Here is a 23,641-nt window from a genome sequence, read left to right on the forward strand (position 1 = left end):
TATGAAAAATAGAAAATGTAAAATATTGTGTGATTTATTTACTGATCGGATAATTTTTAATTTTTTTTAAAAGATGCTATTAAATAATTCAGTTTAAAGTCAGGAATAAAAATAAAAATAATTTTATTTTATATATCGTTTGATTCAATAAAAAATAAGAATAGATTCATTTACAATTGATTCTAATAATTATATTTAATTATAGTTAGAAAATAATAATACTTAATTTATAATTACTATGCAATAAATATATAAAAGTAATATTTATTATTTTCCTTGTTTGAACATTTATAATTGATTTGATTTGATTTCATAAAAATGTATTTTATTGATGGATTAATACCATTCTAATTAGTTTAAAATTAATTGTTGATGAATCAACCATCAATAATAAAAATAATTCATTTTTATTTCCCCTCTCACGTTTTTTCGTTTACAAACCAAACGAGCTGGTAGTAGGTTGGTGTGTTTTGCTATTTAGTGAAGTGTGTGTTGTGGCAAATGGGTGATATCTGATGTCTGATATTAAGTGGGCATGAAGCTTTCCTAATACGTTGAGAACATGTTCATTTTGCGAGTGAATAAAAATATTGTATAGTGGATTTTCTTTTTCGCTTTTGATGATAACCTTTTCTCCTACTTTCTATTATTTCTTTGGCAGAATATATATATATATGAAAAAAAAACATCAACATCCAAGACTAATCAATTTTATTGTATAAACTCGGTGTATTCCCAGCTATCCACTATACTGATAACATTAATAATATTTTAAAATTTATTTTAAAAAAATTCACACTAACTAATTCTTAAAATATTTATTAATAGATAAATATTAGTCATAAAATAAGTGTGAGATTAATAATTCACCGCTAGAATGCATATATTACTGTATATTGTGGTTTTTTATCTAAAAATTAAATACTATTTATTTTTTAAAATTTAGTATAATATAAAAATTAATTTTTAATATATATTAAAACTTTTTTGAGTTTTTATACATTTAGCTAATACTCCTTTTTATAATTAATTCAATTGAAAAATTAAATTGATAATTTAGAGTTGCATATTAACTCTTAAACTTATTAATCTCAAATTTCTTCAAAATTAATAAATTTAATTAAATAGAATAAAATTTATTAATATTGCTGTCCAATAAAAATAATTTATTAATGTTATTTTACTTTCTTTAATATTTTATTTTTAGTACAACTTAATTCAAAAAAATTCTAAATATTTTAAAAATTACTTTTTGAAACAATATTATTAAATTATTCCATTTAATTTTAGATTATTAAATAAAATAGTTAAAAATTATTATTTTATTAGCCATTAAAATTGAATCATACTAAAAGTAAAAATTCTTAATTTTATTAATTCCATTCGACCTTTTTATATAAAATCCGTCTTTATACTACTAAATTATCATGATTTTCTACTAATAATGAACTAGTAAATTTAATATTTATTTTACAAAACTAATCTGTATTAAAATAATTTTAAATTATTAGTTTAATTCTACTTAATTCATACAAAGAATAGTATTTATAGTTTCATAACAAAGTCAATTTTTTTTAATATTAATAAAAAATAAAAATCTATTAATATATAGAACAAATTTAGGGGCAAAATAGTATTTTAACCAAAGTTAAAATGTCAAAAGAAAAAGATAAAACCGTGAATTTTCTTAGTAAAATTAAAATATCGCGAGAAATTAAACTCCGTTTCAGTTATTTGATGGCGCAGGGAAAGGAAGGAAAGCGAAGAGAGAGAGAGACGCGCTTTCAAGTTCAACTAATTAAGAGAGAGACCCCAAAAAAACACACAACAGTCACACCAAAACTCATTAAAAAAAAGAAAAAAAAAAAGAAAAAAAAAAAGGGAAAGCAGAAACAAAGCAAAGCAAAAAAAGAGCTTAAAACTTTCAACGCAACCAGAAAAAAAAAAAAAAAAGGAAGGCTAATTGAAAGTTATGAAGACAAATTGGCCTTCTTCTTCTTCTTCTTCTTCTTCTACTTCTTCTCTACAGTCCCATCTCAACCGAGAATTGCGGGCCGCCCGGTACTCTTTCTCTTGCTTAACTATGAATCGAAGTGTCTAGAATTGTTATTATCATTCGATTCAGTTTCTACAAGGCTGTCACTAACCAACTTCAGTCAGTTACTACTTTATATTATTTCACTTCTTCTGTTTTTGCTTTCCAGGGAATTTTTAGTGGGCTTATTGTTTTGGTTTATTTATTTATTTAAAATTTTGAGTTTACTATGGATTTGAGATTTTTTTATTTGGTTGTTGACAGAATGCGGGAGTGAAGTAAGGGAATTTTGGTTGTGTGTTAGGTTAGTTTGGAGCTGTTGAACTGCCTCTAGCTAGAAGAATTTTGATTTATGGTTTTTTTTTTTTTTCAATTTTGACTTTTTGTTTGGTTGGCTAGATAATGTTGGATAAAGCTGGGATACTTATGTGAATTGGGGATTTCTTTCTCTGTCTGTTTGAAATTGCATTTTTCTTTTTCCCTGGAAGTTTAAGTTTTCAGTTTGACTCTCTTTTTGTTTTGTTGCGTAATGTAGGAAAAATTAAGATACTTTAGTGTTGGGTTGATGTGGATTATGTGAAGATTATATCTGAATTTTGATAATTGATTTGGATTTTACAAGTTTTTCCTAGTTGAGATGGAAGTTTTTGCGGTGATCTTTGGGTCGTGAATTTCTTTTTGATGGGGGAGAAAATTTAAGGCTAAATGATCCAAATCACTGAGGATTTTTATGTTAGTTAGTACCACTGAGTGAAGTATTATAGACGAACTCAAGTTGGTTAGCATTATTGAATTAACGTTCTGGAGTTATAAGAATCTGAGGAGACGTATGAAGACACTATGTCAAGACAGTGAATCTCTTATTAAGTTTTGAATGCTGCAGTTCTCTTTTATCTTTGTCCTGCATTTTTGGAATTGGGTGGGACAAGGTGATATTATAAATTCATGCCAGTGGTTGAAGTTGTTGAATTAGGCTATATTTAATTGAATATTCGCTGAGGAGTGAATATTTGACAATTAAAACTCCAAGCATGTGAAACTGATGATACTTTGTGTTTGAAATGCTAAATGAAACTATCGTTTACATTACAAGTTTTCGTACAACTTTTTGTTCTTTTATTTAGTATATTAATATTAATGAGAGTCTATTGATGATGCAATGATGAAAAATATTAGCTAATTGCATGTTCAATATCTCTTCTCATTACACAGGTTATCTTGAAGTCTTCAATAGTCAATACTACTTAAAAGTCTGCTGTATCGGTTCTTTGAAGTGAGATTCTTAAGTTGAAAAGTCTACTCCTTAGGAATTGGTGAAAATCAAATGTATATTTAAAAGTACAGGTTCACGGCATTCTTTACATTCATTTTCCTTTTTCCCCTTGAAAGAAGAAAAGAAGGATAGGTGTTTATTAATTGAAGCACATGGAGTCTGTTAGGTGTTGGTTTAAAAATTTGAAGTCAAAAGATAAGTTGAAGTCCACAAAAAAGAAGGAAACTGCAGGTAATGGGAGGGATGGATTAAAAGCACCTACAAGTGAAGAAGCACCATCGAATGTGACCAAGCAGAAGGTTGCTGCTGCAAAGCAATATATTGAAAACCATTACAAAAAGCAGATGAAGGACCTGCAAGAGAGGAAGGAGCGGTATGGTTTAATGCTTTTTCTCATAACAATGATCTTTTCATAAATTTTTAGAAGCATGGTCAAGTTCTTAGTTTCATATGGTGATTTGCTTGTTTCAAAGTTGTTACTGATTAGAAATTGTATGTGCTCGATTCTTGCAAGATGTCCATCCCCCTCTCAATTTCTATTTAGATGCAATTGCATAATTTTCCTTTACAACCAACCAGTAGACTTTGTTGAGGTCCTCACAGATAAGTGGCAATATGTCAAGACCATTAGCCTTTAAAACGATGTTATAAGAATGGGTTGAATGTTTCAAGTTCTGGTAAGTGAATGTACAGCAAGGGGAGGGCATGCCATGTCTGGGTACTTAAAACTCGTTTCTGCAGTCTTTGTGAAATCTTCTTCTACAAGTATCTCAATGTCTTCTTGGTGGTGTTAGAAGATGCTATTGAAATGGCTCCTTTTCTGTCTATGTTAGTATGTTGTGGCAATAGTGTTATGGTGCTTATGATTTCGTGCAGACGTAATATACTTGAGAAGAAGTTGGCTGATGCTGAGGTTTCTGAGGAAGAGCAAAGTAACTTACTTAAGCATTTAGAGAAGAAGGAAACAGAATACATGCGCCTTCAAAGACATAAAATGGGTGCTGACGATTTTGAGCCCTTGACAATGATAGGAAAGGGTGCATTCGGGGAGGTAATTATGTTTTTTCCTTCTATGCATACCATTTTTAATATTGTTTATAACATTATGCACTGTTTATTTGACTGCATTCACTATCTAAAACTCATGACTCTCATGTGTCATGTTTTCTGCTAGTGACTTCCTTTTATGCATGAGTTAGAAGATTAATGGCATTCTAAGCTGATGTTATTTGAATTGTATTTTTTTCTGAGCTGATGTTGTTTGGATTCAGTTGATGATAATTTTTAACATGTTGGCCATAGATGATTATTGAGATTTACTTTTTCCATGAACTGGTCATGCCCTTTCAGCTAACTTATTTTCGTTTTCCTCTCTGGCTTCTCTCCCTTTATGAGATTGCAGGTTAGAGTCTGTAGGGAGAAGTCAACCGGTCATGTATATGCTATGAAGAAGCTTAAGAAATCAGAGATGCTTCGCAGAGGCCAGGTATGGAACTTATTGGGCCTTGGATGTTTGTGTTCAGGATTTATTTATTGTGCTTATAGCCAGTATTGATATGAAATTTCAGGTTGAACATGTGAAAGCAGAAAGAAATCTACTTGCAGAGGTTGATAGCAATTGCATCGTAAAACTGTATTGTTCCTTCCAAGATGAAGAGTATTTATATCTCATCATGGAATATCTACCTGGTGGAGATATGATGACTTTACTCATGCGCAAGGATACGCTAACTGAAGATGAGGCAAGGTTTTATGTCGGAGAAACCGTTCTGGCTATCGAGTCTATTCATAAGCATAATTATATTCATAGGTAAGTTATTATTTTTCAGTTGATGCGTTGATGTGCTTCTAGATCATGTTCCTCTGATTTCACTTCACATTCCTAACCATATTCTCTTCTTTCATGTACAGAGATATTAAGCCTGATAACTTGTTGCTTGATAGAAATGGTCACATGAAATTATCAGATTTTGGATTATGTAAACCATTAGATTGCAGTAATCTCCAAGAAAAGGATTTTTCTGTGGGAACCAACCTCAGTGGAGCTCTTCAGAGTGATGGACGCCCTGCAGCACCAAAGCGTACGCAACAGGAGCAATTGCAGCATTGGCAGAGGAACAGGAGGATGCTGGTAAGCTTTCTCCTACCTATTCTGGAATGGCTGTTTCTTTTGTCGTGTTAAAGTGAGACATGGAGTACTTCAGCTTGTTATTTTCCATATATCTGTAATGGGAAATTAAAGAAACTCCTGGAGGTTTAACAGTAAACAGTATGGTCCTCTCTTTTTCACAAGCAGAAATTTTAGTCTTTAGCCCTTGAACTTTCAGAAGATCAACAATCTGGTCCTTTTGTAGGCTCATGAAAAGTTCACAAATTATGTAGTTTTGATGGAAACCGTTTCAATTTGATCTATAAAAGGACTAAAATGTAAACCAAAGTGAAGAAAGAGAACCAAAATGTATATTATATTTAAATTTATTTTTGTTATTAATTCTTTTCTTTTAAACCGTTGATATTGCTATGTAGCTGAGAGCCGTTTTATCCACACCTTTTACTTTGGAAACCTGCATTGCAAATTGCAGAATGGCAATACCTCTCTTTCTTTTTTCAACTAAGATCATTTATAGGAACTGCAGTTGGATTCTTGTAAAATATGTTGTGATTGTAGGCCTATTCCACTGTTGGAACACCTGACTATATTGCTCCAGAGGTTTTGCTGAAGAAAGGATATGGAATGGAATGTGATTGGTTAGTTGAATCAATATGCTTTCTCTCCTTTTCTTTTTTCTCCTGTCTTGTATTTATGCTGAGATAAGTTCTGATGACATTTTTTCAATATCTCTAGGTGGTCACTTGGGGCAATCATGTATGAGATGCTTGTGGGATACCCACCCTTTTACTCAGATGAGCCTATGTCAACTTGTAGGAAGGTAATCTTGATTTCTTTTTACTTTAATTTTTCCAAATATGGAAAAAGGATGGCATTTATTTCTCTTGATAACAACTCCCAGTATGAGCTTTTTGAGTGCGCATATTTTCCATCAGTTTTTTTTACTTTCAACTGATATTTATTAATGCAAGACCTTGATGCTTCTGACTTGTGATATTCTGCACTTGGTGATATTCTTAAGCTTTAGTTACTTGGTGTGAATGTAATTTGATTTTTTGAAGTCAGCATTTACATCTAAGTTTTATGCTTTCTTCGATATCTATATTTTGACTAATTTCTTGCATTTCTCTTATCCAATATTATAAATTATTGAAAAATGTTGTTCTTCTCTTCTCATGCAGATAGTTAACTGGAGAACTCATTTAAAATTTCCAGAAGAAGCAAAACTATCTCCAGAAGCTAAAGATCTCATCAGCAGACTCTTATGTAATGTTGACCAGAGGCTTGGAACGAAAGGCGCAGATGAAATAAAGGTGTTGTGTGGTGTGTGCTGTTCTAAATTCTTTGGTTTGTTTTAAATGGAACTTAAATTAGCAATTCAACCTATTTACTCTGTTATTCTCAGGCTCACCCGTGGTTTAAAGGTATTGAATGGGACAAATTGTATCAAATGAAAGCTGCATTTATACCTGAGGTCAATGATGAGTTGGACACTCAAAACTTTGAGAAGTTTGAAGAGGTGATTTTTCTTACATGAGCTTGTTGCTTTTTTGTTTACAAGCATTTTGTTGCTTGCCTTACTCTATCACAATACTCTCTGTAGGGTGATAACCAAATTCAGACTTCAGCCAAAGCTGGTCCATGGAGAAAGGTTGGTACTTGTGATTAGTTTATGCTTGTTAATGATGAAAGGTCTTGCTGTTGGAACATCTTTATCTATGCTGCTAGAGAATTTGAAGTTTTTAATTTAGAATGCTCGTGCTGCTTGGCCAGCAGTAATTACTTGATCAGACTTAGAACCTTTATTCGAGATTTTTCTCCTCTTTTTGTATCATTTCTGGAGTGTGTTAGCATGCATTTTCATCAAGATGTGATAATGTTCTTTTTAATCTATTTTTAATGATTATTAACTTAGGGATGCTCATATTTCATGTCTCAGTGGATAGTAATCTTATTAGTAATATAAGAATTGAATGATGTAGAACTTCTATTTGTCAATTGTATGTTTCATTTTCTGTTTTGATTTTGTACTGTTTGCATATTATCGTGTTCCATCTCTAAGGGAAGTAGGTGCTTTAAATGTATCTTATTTTTTCTCTTGCAACACGAATCCTTATGGTGTTTGACTGGCTGATGAATTTTATGAATAGAAAAGATATTCACTTTATAACCTGAAAGTTGGACATTCACTTTCTGACCTGAAAGTTAATGTTCAATTAATTGCTGAATGTTTCTCATTTCTGGATGCTGACTAACTGTCGCTATGTTGTCTTCTATACAGATGCTCTCATCTAAGGATATTAACTTTGTGGGTTATACATACAAGAACTTCGAAATTGTAAATGATAATCCGCTGCCCGGAATTGGTACTTTATTTCTTTCCCTCAAATTTATGCATATAAACATACTCTTATAAGTGTAATTTAATTTTCCAGAGTACTCCATGCCTCTACCTTTTGGGGGAGTGTGGATATGATTCTTTATAACATTTTGTCTCTGGACTGTAGTTGGGGAAGGAATTGGTAGTAGTGTTTGCTGATGCAAGTGTTTCTATTTTCAATTGCTATAGATCAGTTGAACCTATTGTTCTTGTAACATCCCCTTAGTAATTTAGAATATCATCAGTCTATCCATATATTTGTTGTGTTTGTCTCTCTCATCATTTTATTAAAACATTTGTAAGCGGCAGAATATTTATTTTTGTTACTGTTCTCTAGCTTTTAGATGATTCTCATGTGCGACTGCTGACTGGTCTTTTTTCAATACTTTACACAGCTGAACTAAAGAAGAAGAGCACCAAGCCCAAGAGGCCCTCTATCAAATCCCTTTTTGGTAGGTTAAGTTTTTAGTCTTTTTCTTTATTCATTTCCCTTGGACTTACTTTATTCTGGTAGCTAGTATTGGCACCTATTGATTGGCGTATGATCTGATGCAAAAATTCATAATGAGCCAATGACTAAGATTGGAAAACCATGGACATGCAGGCACTTTCAACTGATAGCAATTGTAGCTTTTTCAGAACTATGCTTTTTTCGGGTCATTTGCATTTTTGGTTTGATGTGGGAATTAGTATTCTGCATTTTTTTGAACTCCTGTAAGTTGATTTCTTAGAGATCTCTCATGTGTATGGATGAGAAAATCTGAGTGTGTTCATGATACTCTGCTGCTATTTTTAGCTGACTAATCAGATCATAATTTAAATATGAGTGCTGGAATTTTGTTCTGGCCTGATGGATGATGATGATTATTAATGGCTGGTCTACTACTGGGTAGTTTGCTTAAGTAGCTTTCTGTTAAGGAAAAGCAAAGCAATTTTAGCGTGTTAACTAAATGGAGACTTTGTCTGCCTTTGAATGTGATTATGAGATTTCATGGATCTGCTGATCTTTCCGAGAGTTTGTCTTGTAGAATTGCTCAATATGTTTATGTTTGAGAATTTTGCTGCAATTAGCTTTTAAAAGAAGAATCTGCAGCCCTATATAGGCTTCAGCAGTCCAGGTGTGATGTGTGTTTTCTTTATGCGGTTAATATCTTGCAGAAGATGAGTCAGCTGCTGCCAACAAACCGGTGCAAGGGAGCTTCCTGGGCCTCTTGCCCCCCAGAATAGAAGAAGGTTCTGAGCAACCTAGTAGATCCAAATGAGCAGCACTAGTCTCTCTATGCCGTCAGATTGTCACTGATTCGATAAAGAGGATCATCCTGTTCACCACTGAGTAGGGCTTTTTGGTTCGCTGATATGTTTTTGGAAAGAGAGTTTCGGGGGGCAAAGGCTCCAAGAATGAGTGGTTTGAGATGCTAATTCACTGTTGGCTTAGTTTAACGTTCTCTGTAAAATAATATCATAGTAAATATTCTTTTGAAAATTGTTCTGTATTGTTTTACCTGTGAGAAATTCGCTGCACAACTCTTATTACGTTGTTTCATGTAATTATTAACTTATCGCTGTTGGGTTGATTATAGGTGTACCATTTATACATGTAATTATTAAGATTTTGAGTTTATGGGCCTTTTCTTTTTTCCTGTTTTAGTTCATAATTTTGGTTTCGATCAGTTCCAATCAATATATAATATAAATTTTAATTAGAAATTAATTTTCTTATTAAAAACTAAGTTACCTGCTGCATATCTTTTTAGGATTTAAAAGAATCAAATTTTATGTAGTTCTTTTTACCTATTTTATGTTGGAAAAGAATAATTTATCATTTTTATCTTCTTAATTTAACCGCTGTCTGTGGGATATGGAAGTTCAATCGGTTGTAGGGGTGAAAGTAAAAAGAGTGAATAACTAAAGGAATTTATGATGATTAAAGAAATATAAGAAAGTCTGAGTGAATAAATGTTAAAATTAATAAAATACGATAATATCTTTTATGAATAATAAACAAATCATGTAGTACTTCTAAAGAGAGGAGTACGTAAAATGTATATAGGTTTTAGATAGAAAAAAGGGGAGAAAACGACAATTTATTGTGTGAAAAGTATTTATAGACAATAAAAATATTCCTACAAATTAGGCAAATTAGTAACTTTTTTATTTTGTAAGTAACATTTTAATTTATTTGTATATTATTTTCTCAAAAAATACTTTAATATAAAACTATTCTTATTCCACCCACCTAAAAATCTCCCTTTTACACTTTATTTTTTATTTGTTTTATCAAGAGAAAGAAATAAAATAGGAATTCTAATAAAGCGAAAAAAGCTAGTCGATATTTCTGTTCTGTATATATATATACACACACACCTTTCCGCTCTCCGAAGGATCTTCCTTTTTAGTTTTGTTAATTTCGCTGTTCCGCGTCCTCCAAATATGCAGGTTTGAAAATGTCTTCAATTCTCCAATTCTTGTTCTTTTCTTTAAAAGAAGATAAATTGATAATATTCTATTGTTTATTACGATCTAAACCCTAACCATTAATTAAGCTTTTACACTGCTAAATATGCAGGCCAGTGATAGGTTTAACATCAATTCACAGCTTGAGCATCTTCAAGCTAAGTATGTTGGGACTGGTCACGCCGATTTGAATAGATTGTAGGTTTCCCTTTTTCGTAAACCCAACTTTTGCCTTAATGTTTGTTGTTCCTTACTTGATACTTATTTGGAATGAATTTTGATGCTTCTTCTATTTATGTGATTAGTGAATGGGCGGTGAATATTCAGCGTGATAGTTTTGCGTCGTATATTGGGCATTACCCAATGCTGGCTTACTTTGCTATTGCTGAAAATGAATCTATAGGAAGAGAACGGTACAATTTTATGCAGGTACTCTTCTCTTTTTCTTTTTTCTTTTTTTTTTAAAAAAAAAAAAAAAAAAGGTTTTCTATGTGTTTTTCAGTTGTATTATTATTATCATTGTTATTATGTATGCTTATTCAACATATTTCTATACTCATTCATGTCCGACTACTCTTCCATGGGTGATCCATATGAATGGGAGAATGTGCTGTATTCGGCATATTGAACCATCAATCTTTTATGGATGGCGTAAATATGAAATTGGGTTTTCTGAAGTTTTGAGAAAATGAGTCTAGAAATTTGTTGTCTTGTTATGCTGCTAGACTAAATTATACTCGGTATTACAGCGGTGAGTTTGTCCAGGATATTTGTAATCGGCCTATTCAGCCTGAATGTTGAAGGGATAAATGTCATTTGGTTTTCTTACGGACTTGCTCCTTGATCTGCTCTTCTTGCACTTGTGGGCCCTTTATCTTGTGTAGATATAAATTTGTCTATTTTAAGAGCGAGTATATACAATAGAATTGGACTAGCAAAAGAGTTAAAAGTTAGTTATCTATTTGCTTGTGAGCAAACCCTTTGGGCATTATTGTTAGAACATTCGTGATCTGTTTTTTTTTTTTTCTTTTTTTTGGTCAAAATGATATAAATGATCATTAATTGATAAGTATTATACAAATCAAGAAACATCTAGAATAAGCAGTTCCTCTAAATCCTTGGCAAGGCAGCTTACCCACCCAGGATTACACAAAAGAATTAACATTCCTAGAAATCTAATCAGCTACCTTATTACACTGTCTGGGAATATAAGCAAAAGAGCAAAATGAGAAACCTGCAAGCAATGTGTCTGATATCTTCAATGATGGACCTTATCTCCCAAGGGACAACATTATAGTGGTTGTTGATAGCATCAGACTCGCAAGCCAGCCTTTGTATTCTAAGAAGGCTTGTGTTTTTTGACTGCTTCCCTGAGAGCTTGAGCCTCAGCAACAATCCTCCTAACACCCCCTCCAATCTCCTTTCCTGAATGATTCCTTTACATTGGTGATCTTAGTTAAAGCTTTGGTTGACCCTTTAATATTAACAAGTTAGCATATAAATGATGATCGTATGTAGGCTAAAGGCTCTGCAAATTTAATATGTTTCTAAACCATTTGATATGCAGTGTGTACTACTGAAGCAAATGATGCATGCAGTAAGAATATTGGAGCTAACTATCAACAATCTCGTTTGCCATTTTATAATTATCATATGTGAAGGATGCTCCTATTTGCTGTTTCTCTCTCAATTCTTCACTGTGCTGGTGGATGACAGCTTTGATTTTCCTAGGACTTCTTGTTTTCTCGATAACTATCACCTAATGTTTCTTGTCTCTTTTATTCATGCAGAAAATGCTTTTGCCTTGTGGTCTTCCGCCTGAAAGAGAAGATGATTGAAATAAAGAGTTTAGGGTTTTTGCCCCTGGATCTTTGTTGGCTGTGGAGATAATTGTTGTGACATTAGTGTCCATGTACGCTTGAAGGAACAATGACCTTTTATGTCCTTCACTAGTAATGAATCTGTTGTCTCATTTTGTGTTCGTAGACTGTAGAATTTAATTTGGATTCACTAGCGGCTAGGGATATTAGTGCAAAAAATTTGATTCTATCAACGAATTTTAATAGTAAATCGTGGCACAAATATCCTATTGCTATGATTTCAAAAAAAAAAATCTATATTCCATTGCTCGTTTGTCTCTCGTGTGTTTTCTAGAAGCAAGACTGACATTATTTGAGTGTTGATGGTATACTGGAGCTGCTTACTGGCTGTCTAAGGCTGATTTGTCCCCTAATTCCTATATTGTATGGATTGCTTCCCTCTTTCAGTGTTCTGATGGCATTCATGCAATTTAAAGACAGTTGCATTTCACCGAGAAAGACAAAAAAATTTAAAATAGAGAGCCTCCGAAGAGAACTGCCTTATAAATCGTAGTAGCAGGGTGCGTTTCAATGATCTCTTCTCTAGTGCAGAGGTTAGAAGGTTTGAGTAGTCCTTCTGTCTTGCCAAATACGTTTTTAGCAGAAGTAATCTAATGCTATCTCTGGTTAAAGTTTATTATTGTAATATATTATACGATTTTATTATTATTATTATTATTTTGATTATAATATTAATTATATAATTTAATAAGATTTGCAATTAATTTACAAAATTTCTACAAATTATAGCAAATAAATTATTTTTAAATATTATTAATAGATATTATTTAATAACAAATTTTAAATTTAATATTAATATATAAATTTTTTAATATAATAACAAATTAACTACTTCTAAATGTCCTTAACTTTTTTAAGAGTTTATTAATGTAATAATATAAAAATTATTTATTAATTAATTTTAATATAATATAAAGGGTAAAGTTCAAAAGATTACTATGTGGTTTATAGTTTGATGCTTTTTCATTTGAAGGATGGAGATATTTTTTGTATCAAAAGAGTATCATGTGTTTTTTTTTTTTAGTATTTTTTAGATACACATTTATATTTTTATTATTTTTTATATAGTTTTGTATGTATCTAATAAGAACTATTATTAAATTATGATATTGTAAGCCGTGAGGCATCTAATAATACATCAAAAAATTCACAAATAATTTAATTTTTAAAAATTATTTTCTAAATGATTAAAATTAGAAAAATATTTATTATAGCAATTTTTTATCATACAAAATATATAATCAGATACTAAACTAATTAAAATATTTATTTAATCAAATATTTATACTTCTATTAATATTTACAATCTGAAAAATGAAAAGAAAAAAGGAATATACCTAGAAATGCTAAAAAAATAAAATACATATTATTCTTTTAATACGAAAAATATTTTTATCCTTTAAATGTAAAAGCATCAAACCATAATATAGTTTTTTTTTTTAATTTTAATATGATATAAATTAATATAACAATATAATTGATATTATTATTTTTTAGTATGAATTTTATTATATAATTAAAAATCAATTTATTATTAATTATAATATTAAAAATGTTCTTTTTAAAATTAAAATTATTATCTAATTATAAAATTAACTAATTAATTAATATAATAAAAAATATAATTAAAATATTATTTATATGATAGAATTAGTATGATTATTTGATTATAAAATTACTTATTAATTAATATAATATTAAAATATATATTATTTCTTAAAATTACAGTGTTCAATTAAAAATGTAACTTATCAATCAATAGAAAAATTATGAAATTGCATACAAACTTAAATTCCATGTATCAAAAATTAAATTTACATATAAAAAAAATTTAAATTTCAAAATTAATATAATATATATATATATATATATATATATATATTTATTTATTTAAAAAATATAAAAGAAAAAATCAAAATTAAAATAATAAAATTAAAATTTATTAAAGAACTTATTTTATTTGAAGAAAATATAAGAAAGAAAAAATAAAATAAAAATAATAAAGTTAAAAAAATATTTTAATATTATATTAATTTATTATATATAATTCATTTAAAAAGTTTATTTTTTATCAAAGTTAATTTCATACAAATTTAATTATATAAAATTTTAAATTTATAAATAATTTTTATAAATTCTAATATAACGTAATAAATGCATCATACATAATGTAATAAAAAAATTAGAACTTTCCAATGTGCAATTGAAACAAGATGATAATTGTATTAGGGAATTTCATATTTTACTCTCCTTTTTTTCTCTCTAATTATTTATTTTGATCTTTAACTTTTCAATTTTCTACCAATCTTGATATTGTTTATAAGACTTTCTGAACTGACAAAAGAAGAAAATCCAATTTCTATAAAAATGTTTCCCTCCCTTTTTAAGAAATGAGCAGTGACATTTTCCTTCTTTATACAGATACTTGAAAGACAGAAACAAGAACATTACCCCCCAAGAAAACCCATGTCATCTACAAATTCCCTCCTAAAATATCTACTTAAAAACCCTAACTTCATAGGCACCAAATGCCAGGCCAAACAACTGCACGCCCAAATCTTAAAATTCAAGCCTTTATCTTCCACTCACCTCTCTACTCTCATCTCCATTTACTCCAATTTCAGCCTCTTGCATGACTCTCTCCTTCTCTTCAGAACCCTTAGCTCACCTTCATTTCTTGCCTATAAGTCAGTAATTAGATGTTACACTGCCCATGGTCTTTGTATTCAATCCTTGTCTTGTTTTATTCAGATGAGAGCTTCCGGTAAACACCCAGATCATAATGTGTTCCCTTCTGTTATAAAGTCATGTACTCTGTTGTTGGATTTCAAATTAGGCGAGTCTGTCCATGGGTGCATTATTAGATTGGGTGTGGACGTTGACTTGTACACTGGTAATGCCCTCATGAACATGTATGCAAAATTTCAGAGCTTGGATTTGTGTAGCTCGGAGAGAATTATCACGCATAAACTGCTTGATGAAATGCCTGACAGAATTTGTTATGATGAATTATTACACGAATTTGAGAAAGGGATTATGGGTATGCATCAAAATGTTAGCTTACATCCAGATAGAAAGGTGTCGCCTCAAATTAGTGTAAATGGCTATATTACTGATCAATCTTACAAGGCAAGTCATAATATTTGTAGGACTTCCGATGTTGATAGTGTGAGAAAGGTTTTTGAGATGATGCCCAAAAGAGATCTTGTTTCTTGGAATACAGTTATTGCAGGAAATGCACATAATGGTATGCATGAAGAAGCTCTAGTGATGGTTAGGGAAATGGGAAATGTCAGTTTGAAGCCTGACTCGTTTACTTTGTCAAGTGTTCTTCCTATCTTTGCAGAATATGTGAATGTTGATAAGGGGAAAGAAATTCATGGATATGCTATAAGACATGGTCTTGATGGAGATGTATTTATCGGTAGCAGCTTAATTGACATGTATGCAAAGTGTACTCGGGTGGAAGATTCATTACGGGTTTTTAGCCTGTTACCTAGACGGGATGACATTTCTTGGAACTCTATTATTGCAGGGTGTGTACAGAACAGTTTATTTGATGAAGGCTTGAGGTTCTTTCGGCAGATGTTGAAGGCTAATGTTAAGCCTCGTCAAGTTTCTTTTTCCAGTATCTTACCAGCTTGTGCTCATTTGACAACATTAAATTTGGGAAGACAGCTTCATGGATACATATTAAGGGTTAGATTTGATAATAATGTGTTTATAGCTAGTTCACTCGTGGACATGTATGCCAAATGTGGGAATGTTAAAGTAGCTAGATGGATATTTGATAAAATGAAGCAACATGACATGGTGTCCTGGACAGCCATGATCATGGGATATGCTTTACATGGTCATGCCCGTGATGCCATTTCCTTATTTGAACAAATGGAGATGAGGGGAGTAAGACCAAACTATGTGGCTTTTGTGGCTGTATTAACTGCTTGTAGTCATGCTGGTTTGATAGATGAAGCTCGGCAATATTTTAACAGTATGACCCAGAACTATGGGATTTCACCAGGCTTAGAACATTATGCTGCAATGTCCGACCTTCTTGGCAGAGCAGGAAAGTTGGATGAAGCTTATAAGTTAATTTCTAGTATGGACAGACCTACAGGGAGTGTTTGGTCAACAGTGCTTGCTGCTTGTAGAGTCCACAAGAATGTTGACTTGGCTGAAAAGGTTGCCAATAAAATATTTGAGGTTGATCCGGAGAATGTGGGAGCGTATGTTCTCTTGTCAAACATATATTCATCTGCTCAGAGATGGAAAGATACATCAAAATTGCGAGCCTTTATGAGGGATAAGGGCATAAGGAAAACTCCTGCTTTCAGTTGGATTGAAGTTAAAAACCAGATGCATGGTTTTGTATCAGGAGATAAATCTCACCCAAATTATGAAAAGATAAATGAGTTTCAGAAAGTCCTACTAGAGAAGATGGAACAAGAAGGGTATGTTCCTGACACAACAGAGGTGCTTCACGATGTTGAGGAGGAACAGAAGAAAAACCTATTATATGGCCACAGTGAGAGACTTGCCATAGCATTTGGTATTATAAGCACTCCTGCTGGGACAACTATTCGAGTTACAAAGAACATTAGGGTCTGTTTGGACTGCCATACAGCAACAAAAATCATATCAAAGATAGTCAATAGAGAGATAGTTGTGAGGGATAATAACCGCTTTCACCATTTCAAGGATGGAAAGTGCTCGTGTGGTGATTATTGGTGATAGGAGTGAGGGACTTGCCAGCATTTTTCTGTCAGCATTAGCAGTCCAGCCAGGAAACATTTGAATGATGATCAGCATTCTGAGTTTGAGGACTTGCCACGCGACGGGCAAAGGTATTATTTTCTTCTGAGATTTCAGAAGGGAGATGCTTGCTGAGGCATATGATAGGATTACCAATTTAACAATGGCAAGATGGGGAAATATGTTCTTGTCAATATATGTATAGACCTTCAATTGAATCTAAGGATAAATTGCTCTCTGGTGCAGAAAATTTTCCTGTGACAACATGCAGTTAGGGAGCAACACATTCTGGACATGTGGAAAGATCGATAGTAAGTTACAAATTTAGCTTAAAGTACGAAGACGAAAACATCTTTAACTCTAACATGCTTTGTTGATCCTATTCCTACATGCTTTCTTGGCCATAATTTAATGAGCATTAAGTAGCATCTTTAACGCCGAGAAGATTATGTACTGCATAGTCTCTAAAGAAGATATCAGAATTGAGAATTAGAAGAATTTAAGCTTATATTGAAATTAAATTTTGATAATTGTGAGATAGATACCTGGTGACCTCTCTCTCTCTGTGTATAAATGTCTTACTTTTGATTGTTGATACTGATATATCTGCTGGTTGAGGGCTTTAATTTTAAGATGTGCCTGTTTTGATTGATGTTCAGATTATTCTGTTTTCTTTTTAATTTCTTGCAGCAACTATATCCATTAACTATAGATCCAATCTTGGTAGATTCACTTTTTCCCGCAAGTTGCAATCACTTCTTCAAGCCCATGATGGGAAAATCACACCTGTCCATTGCCTTGTTGCTTGTACTTTAAAGATGGGAAAATCACACCTGTCCATTGCCTTGTTGCTTGTACTTTAAAGCAAGATCCTCATTAGTTTTTAAAGCATAAATGACATTTGCTACTGTGTCTCCTTTGAAAAAGACATAGTTGTACATAATTGAATAGTTTATAAAAAAAAGTCAATTTATTAAATTTAAAAAAATAGATTTACTATTTTAACACCTGATAGTTATCTTAATTATAATTAAAAAAGAGATATCCACATAGGCAGTGAATTCTACATCTTTAAGCATTCCTATTCACGGGGGAATCCTATGCGTAATAAATTCCTACTTTAATTAGGGAGCATACGGTGATTTATGCTATATAAAGACTTCAGTTAATTCCTACTTGAATTTTCTGACAGGATTACTCCTGATGGCCAAATCTAGTTGTCAGATTATTGGGTATAATTTATTATGCAAGAAGATTGAAGATTTTTGGCAGCCAAGATCGGGTTATAAGGTTGTTGATTTTGACATTAAGTATTATATGGTGAAGTTTGAAAAATGAGAATCATTACTCACTACTATTTGACTCTCCAACTTTCATCACTGAATTTTGAAATTGAAATTTTCATAAGTCTTTTGATGAGAAATTAGTTCTTTGAGGGAAAAGAATGTTTAATAATCTAAGAAAATATCTCGAGGATTATCCGAATGGAGACTAAAGTGGAAGGATCAAAGTCTGCCCTAGCCACCAGACTAAACTAGCGCAAGCTCAAACTTGAACCCACGTGCATTTAGCCGAAGCTCACGCGGGCCGTGTGCTCCTTAGCTGTCCACGTCAAAAAGAGGAAAAAAAGAGAAAATTATATAAATTACATTTTTTTGAAAAAAGATTATTTGCTTGCGTTCATTTTTGCTATTTTATCCACACTATTCTCTCTTCTTTCTTTTTCCTTTTTCTAACATCCTTTTTTATTTTAATTTTTATATTCAGTTCTTCCTTCTTTTTTGGTGCTCTCATGGTGTTGCATGACAATTCTTTTTTCAAATTTTTGAATATTATATATATATATATATATATATATATATATATATATATATATATATATATATATATATGATTTTGCAACTGATTCTATTTAAAGGATAGTTTTAACTTGTTCTTCTACTTCTCTTAAATGTAATAAATCTTCTTCTCAAATAATAAGAAATTTGGTGAATCCTATTTGTGTTGATAAGAAGGAAATTTCAAGTAATATTGTTTCCAAAAAATAGATAAGAAATCAGTATCCAAGAGTTTGAAAAAGAAGCAAGGTATTAGTGTTTCTTCATTTAAATATGTTGTAGAGGGAAAATCAGCAAATAAATATGCTCATTGCCATTAAAATTTCATTTATTGTTACTCTTTGTTGGATGTACTAACTTGGAATAGATTTACGAGTTTTTTATTTGTTGATTAATGGTATAAAAAAAGTAAGTTGAATCCTTTTGATTTGTTATTAAATTCGTTTTTAGAATATTAGAGTTTCGTGAATTGATAAAAAGTGTGTGATTTACCTTATAGGGTTGGAGAATGTAGAGAAATAGATGATTGCAACTTACATTTGAACATGCACTTAAGGTGTTTGCTGAATTTTCTGAATAAGCATTTTTTTTTTTTTTTTTTTGCTTTTGGTGATGGTTTTAATGAGTGTGATACTAATATGTTTGATATTGTATTCAAGACAGTATACATATACGAGTATATACCAAAAAATATAAATAAATACTATTTTGTTATACAATTGTAAGAAGATAAAAAAAAATTTTAATCTTTTTATTTTGATATACTAAAAACTTTTTTGTGTAGTGATATAAATATTATTATTTCGTTTTGATTTCTATGTTCACAAATATATAGTGAAGAATGTATGTAAATACATACTGTACTTTTTTTTCTTTCATTTTTACTTACTTTGACTCTAATTATGTCATTTTTACTGTTTTCTCCACACTCTTCTCTCTTCTTTTTTTTTTTTTCTAACTTTTTTTATTTTGATTTTTAAATTCACTTCTTTTTTTTCGGCACTCCCATGATGTTGTATGGCAATTATTTTTTAAATTTTATATATATATATGATTTTGCAACTGATTTTGTTTAATTGATGGTTCTAACTTATTCTTCTACTTCTCCTAAATGTAGTAAATCTTCTTATCAAATTTTAAGAAATTTGGTGAATCCTATTTGGGTTGATAAGAAAGAGATTTCGAGTAACATTGTTTCTAAAAAAAATGAGTAAGAAATTAGTAGCCAAGAGTTTGAAACAGAAGTAAGGTATTGGTTTTTTCATCTAAAAATGTTGTAGAGGGAAAATCAACAAATAAATATGCTCATTGCCACTAAATATATCATTTATTGTTGCTCTTTATTGGATGTACCAACTTGAAATAAATTTATGTGTTTTTGATTTGTTGATTAATGGTAGAAAAAAAATATGTTGAACCCTTTTAATTTGTTACTTTTCAATTTTAGAATGTTGGAGTTTTATAATTTGATAAGAAGTGTGTGATTTACCTTATAGTGTTAGATAATATAGAGAAATAGATGATGCAACTAACATTTGAACATACATAGAAGGTGTTTGATGAATTTTCTGAATAAGTTTTTTTTTTTTTGCTTTTGGTGATAGTTTTAATGGGTTTGATATTAATATGTTTGATATTGTATTGAAAACAGTATACATATACTATATATATACGAATATATATCAAAATATGTATACAAATACTATTTTTTATACAATTTTAAGAAGATAAAAATTTTATTTGTAATATTTTTATTTTGATATGCTAGAAACTTTTCTGTGTTATAATACAAATAGTATTGTTTCCTTTTCATTCTATGTTCAGAAATATATAGTGAAAAATAAGAAGGAAAGCAGAATTATAGGTAAATTATTATACAACTAACAAAGAAATGAGATGACATAGTATTAATTCAAGACTTCATGGCTAGTTATTCAATTTAATTTAATTTTTTTCTTCGCACTAGTGCTACCTATGTATAGTCAAACAAATGAAATGACAATTTGAGTTGGCTAATAAATTATATTAAATAGAATTATATTTTGTACTAATGATGTTTGATAATATGATTGTACTAAGAAATTGGCTAAACTTTTTAAATAATGCCAAGCTTACAGGTGTATTGATACCAAAATACAAGCAAAAACTAAATAACAATTTTAGATACTATGCATATACTATATGTATACCAAATATATATGAAACATATACTAAAATCTATAAAATTCTAATTTTTCTTTGTGTTTTTCTAAAGACATAAACATAGTAAGTATATTATATATAAGAAATATATATTAAAATAAATTGAATGTATTTCATTATTTTGAATAAATACTGATATTATATCTTTACTACTGGAAAATTTTTTTGGAAACAAAACATGTTAAAAAAATTAAAATTTTGATTAAAAATTACCTAACATATACCTAATATATAGCTAATATATATATTTTATACCCAACATATAATAAAATTAGTGTAATGTATAATAATACCTAAGAGCTTACCTTTTTGTTTTTATAAATATGCAATTTATATGAATTAAAATAGTTGCAGATATCAAATATATATTTAATGTATACCATAATTTGTTGTCATTTGCTGCTATTTTTTATATTTTTTAAAAGGTATAAATATTTAAAATATACTATAAATATATGCAGCAGATACTAAAATAAATATAATGTACACCAATTTTACTGTCCTTATATATTAAAATATTTCAGATATCGTATTTCATATTTTTTTGAATGTATCTCATTTGCTTCTACTTTTTTATTATATTACATTATAAGTGTACATAATATTTAATAATTGTATAGAAATATAAAATAATAAAATAATTTTATAATATTATTTTTTAATTCCTAATAATCATAAGAGTTATTATATAAATCTTAATCAAATCAATCAATTAAAACTGATATTATTGCTATTAAAAAAAATTAAAATTTAAATATTTAAATTATTAAACAAATCAAAATTTTTGATTAATATACATATCCAACATACCTAATATATACTTTTTACTTTATATTTATAAAAAAAAATGTTATCTTTATATGATGATTTTTAAATTCTTTTAAACAAATGTGACTTATATATAAAATAAATTATATTCTTAAAAAATAGATTTAGATATTAGTTATATATATATACTCTCTAATAGTTTGACTTGCAATCAAATCAATATTATTAAATAGATACTAAACATATGTCAGCAATATACTAAATATATACCAAAAATTAAATATCATAAAAATCATGAAAACATATATCAAATTGCTAATAACATTATACTATTTTATAAAAAAAGTATATTTAACATATACCACCATATTTTTAAAATAATTTCTTGATTTACAATTTTTTTTTAAAAACTAACAGTAAAAATGATATTCTTAATATTTTTTTTTTAGATATTTTTGAAAGAATCCCATAAAAAAACTTTTTAGGTGATGTGGCAAAGATCCAATCATGCATACACTACTTAAATAGTGATCTAAGCCACCCATTTTTAGAAACGTTAAAACATTAGGAGCTAAGTTCAACATAATTTGGAAAAGAAATAGGTGTGCAGATTTTCATAATTATTTTATCGTTTACGATGTATTCTTTTAATAAGATTTTGAATTTTAAAATTTTTTAAATTTTGAATTTGTACTTTTATATTTTTAATTTTTAAAATTTTAAACTTTAATCTTCTCATTATTTGAGAGAATTTAGTTAGTTATCGTTTTAAATTTTAAATTTCAAGATCACTTTTATATTAGAGTTTTATTCCTTAAATTTTAAAATGATGCCCTTTAATATTTGTCCAAGTATTGAAATCTTACGAACTTAATTTAGAAATTTTATTAAAATATAGTTAATTGTAATTACTATTTTTAAAATTATTTTTTCTCATGTTTAGTTTTTAAGAATCTAAATTCTTATTTTAATTTTTTTGAAAAATAATAAGTTTCTTTATAATTATAGTTTTATTTTTCTATCAAAAGAATAGACTCTTATAGTATAAATTAAATAAAAATTAGACAGAAAACAAACCTATTATCATCAAAGACCAAAAGGGGGATAGTATGGGAAGAAATACATAGATCTTTTCCCATGCTCACTCCTTTTAAACACTTGCAATATTTTTCAACATATTGCTCACTTTTTATGATCAAATTGGAGGCACCAAGAATAGCCTCCACATGCCTAAAAACTAACCTCCATGGCCCAAATGTTTAAATAATAAGTTGGGTATCAAGCTTACCTGGCCCAAAAGTACAGCCCCTGGTGAATCCTACCAAAAAGGGGTCATTTTGTGTGTAAAAAGAAAAGAAAAAACAGCAACTGGGGCTAAGAATTTGGACCACATTTCAATAATATATAGGTTAATTCAGTTACCAACTATTTATTTTTCTGTAAACTAATGAAAGCAACACTGTATATTACTATGACATTAAAAAACAACAACATTGCACCCACTGACAATAAGAAGAAAAATAAAAAAAGTGACTTGTGAATTTTCAATCCATAATATTCTTGATCAGTGATTTACTTACTGGGGAACCTCATCATCACATTTATTCTTTTACTTGAAAGAGGGAAAGAGAGATGCATGTTTGTTGCTAATTGGCTACTCAAAAAAAGTTAGAAAACAACAGTTTAAAGGGAATATAAAGGTATCTCCTCATATTGTTACATGTCATTATTGCATCTCTCATTTTATGTTTTCTATATTGTGAACTGAATAGTGACTCTTTCTTTTTTGTTATGCCAAAATAATAAGCCTTAAGGTAATAAGATAAAGCTTACCTTTCTTGTTCTTATATATTCAACCATCAATTGTTGGGATATATGCATGGCATTGTAAATTCTAACTGAAAAATGTGTTAAATTGTTGTGCACCCTTTGTGTACAAAAAATTGAAT

At 29.7% G+C, this 23,641-nt stretch overlaps 3 protein-coding genes across 8 annotated transcripts; all 3 read left to right on the top strand.

Moving 5' to 3' along the window:
- The first annotated feature begins 1,851 nt into the window (after positions 1-1,851).
- Positions 1,852-9,419, top strand: LOC107262023 (serine/threonine-protein kinase tricornered). Of its 3 annotated transcripts, XM_048379098.1 has the most exons (15): positions 1,852-2,061; positions 2,300-2,339; positions 3,248-3,681; positions 4,185-4,359; positions 4,711-4,794; positions 4,877-5,118; positions 5,220-5,439; positions 5,977-6,056; positions 6,154-6,238; positions 6,600-6,731; positions 6,824-6,937; positions 7,022-7,069; positions 7,700-7,784; positions 8,194-8,250; positions 8,957-9,419. In XM_048379098.1, the coding sequence occupies exons 3-15, from the start codon at positions 3,461-3,463 to the stop codon at positions 9,058-9,060; spliced, it is 1,647 nt and encodes a 548-aa protein (XP_048235055.1). In that variant the 5' UTR covers positions 1,852-2,061; positions 2,300-2,339; positions 3,248-3,460; the 3' UTR covers positions 9,061-9,419. The 3 variants fall into 3 exon arrangements, with proteins under 3 accessions (XP_048235055.1, XP_048235054.1, XP_048235053.1); XM_048379097.1 differs by lacking the exon at positions 2,300-2,339 and having other exon boundaries at positions 1,852-2,155; XM_048379096.1 differs by lacking the exon at positions 2,300-2,339.
- Positions 9,420-10,078: 659 nt separating this feature from the next.
- LOC8263766 (uncharacterized protein At4g14342) lies at positions 10,079-12,381 on the top strand. Of its 2 annotated transcripts, XM_002528794.4 has the most exons (4): positions 10,079-10,234; positions 10,365-10,450; positions 10,558-10,681; positions 12,043-12,381. In XM_002528794.4, exons 1-4 carry the CDS (start codon positions 10,229-10,231, stop codon positions 12,088-12,090), a joined length of 264 nt encoding a protein of 87 aa, XP_002528840.1. In that variant the 5' UTR covers positions 10,079-10,228; the 3' UTR covers positions 12,091-12,381. The 2 variants fall into 2 exon arrangements, with proteins under 2 accessions (XP_002528840.1, XP_015580646.1); XM_015725160.3 differs by lacking the exon at positions 10,079-10,234 and having other exon boundaries at positions 10,359-10,450.
- A 2,077-nt stretch (positions 12,382-14,458) lies between these two features.
- Positions 14,459-17,779, top strand: LOC107262022 (putative pentatricopeptide repeat-containing protein At3g23330). Of its 3 annotated transcripts, XM_048379622.1 has the most exons (3): positions 14,459-16,976; positions 17,131-17,195; positions 17,612-17,779. In XM_048379622.1, the coding sequence occupies exon 1, from the start codon at positions 14,599-14,601 to the stop codon at positions 16,861-16,863; it is 2,265 nt and encodes a 754-aa protein (XP_048235579.1). In that variant the 5' UTR covers positions 14,459-14,598; the 3' UTR covers positions 16,864-16,976; positions 17,131-17,195; positions 17,612-17,779. The 3 variants fall into 3 exon arrangements, with proteins under 3 accessions (XP_048235579.1, XP_048235578.1, XP_015580630.2); XM_048379621.1 differs by having other exon boundaries at positions 14,459-17,195; XM_015725144.3 differs by lacking the exon at positions 17,612-17,779 and having other exon boundaries at positions 17,131-17,542.
- The last annotated feature ends 5,862 nt before the right edge of the window (positions 17,780-23,641 follow it).

The sequence above is a fragment of the Ricinus communis genome, chromosome 9 (assembly GCF_019578655.1).
Source record: "Ricinus communis isolate WT05 ecotype wild-type chromosome 9, ASM1957865v1, whole genome shotgun sequence".
In the NCBI taxonomy this organism is placed as follows: domain Eukaryota; kingdom Viridiplantae; phylum Streptophyta; class Magnoliopsida; order Malpighiales; family Euphorbiaceae; genus Ricinus; species Ricinus communis.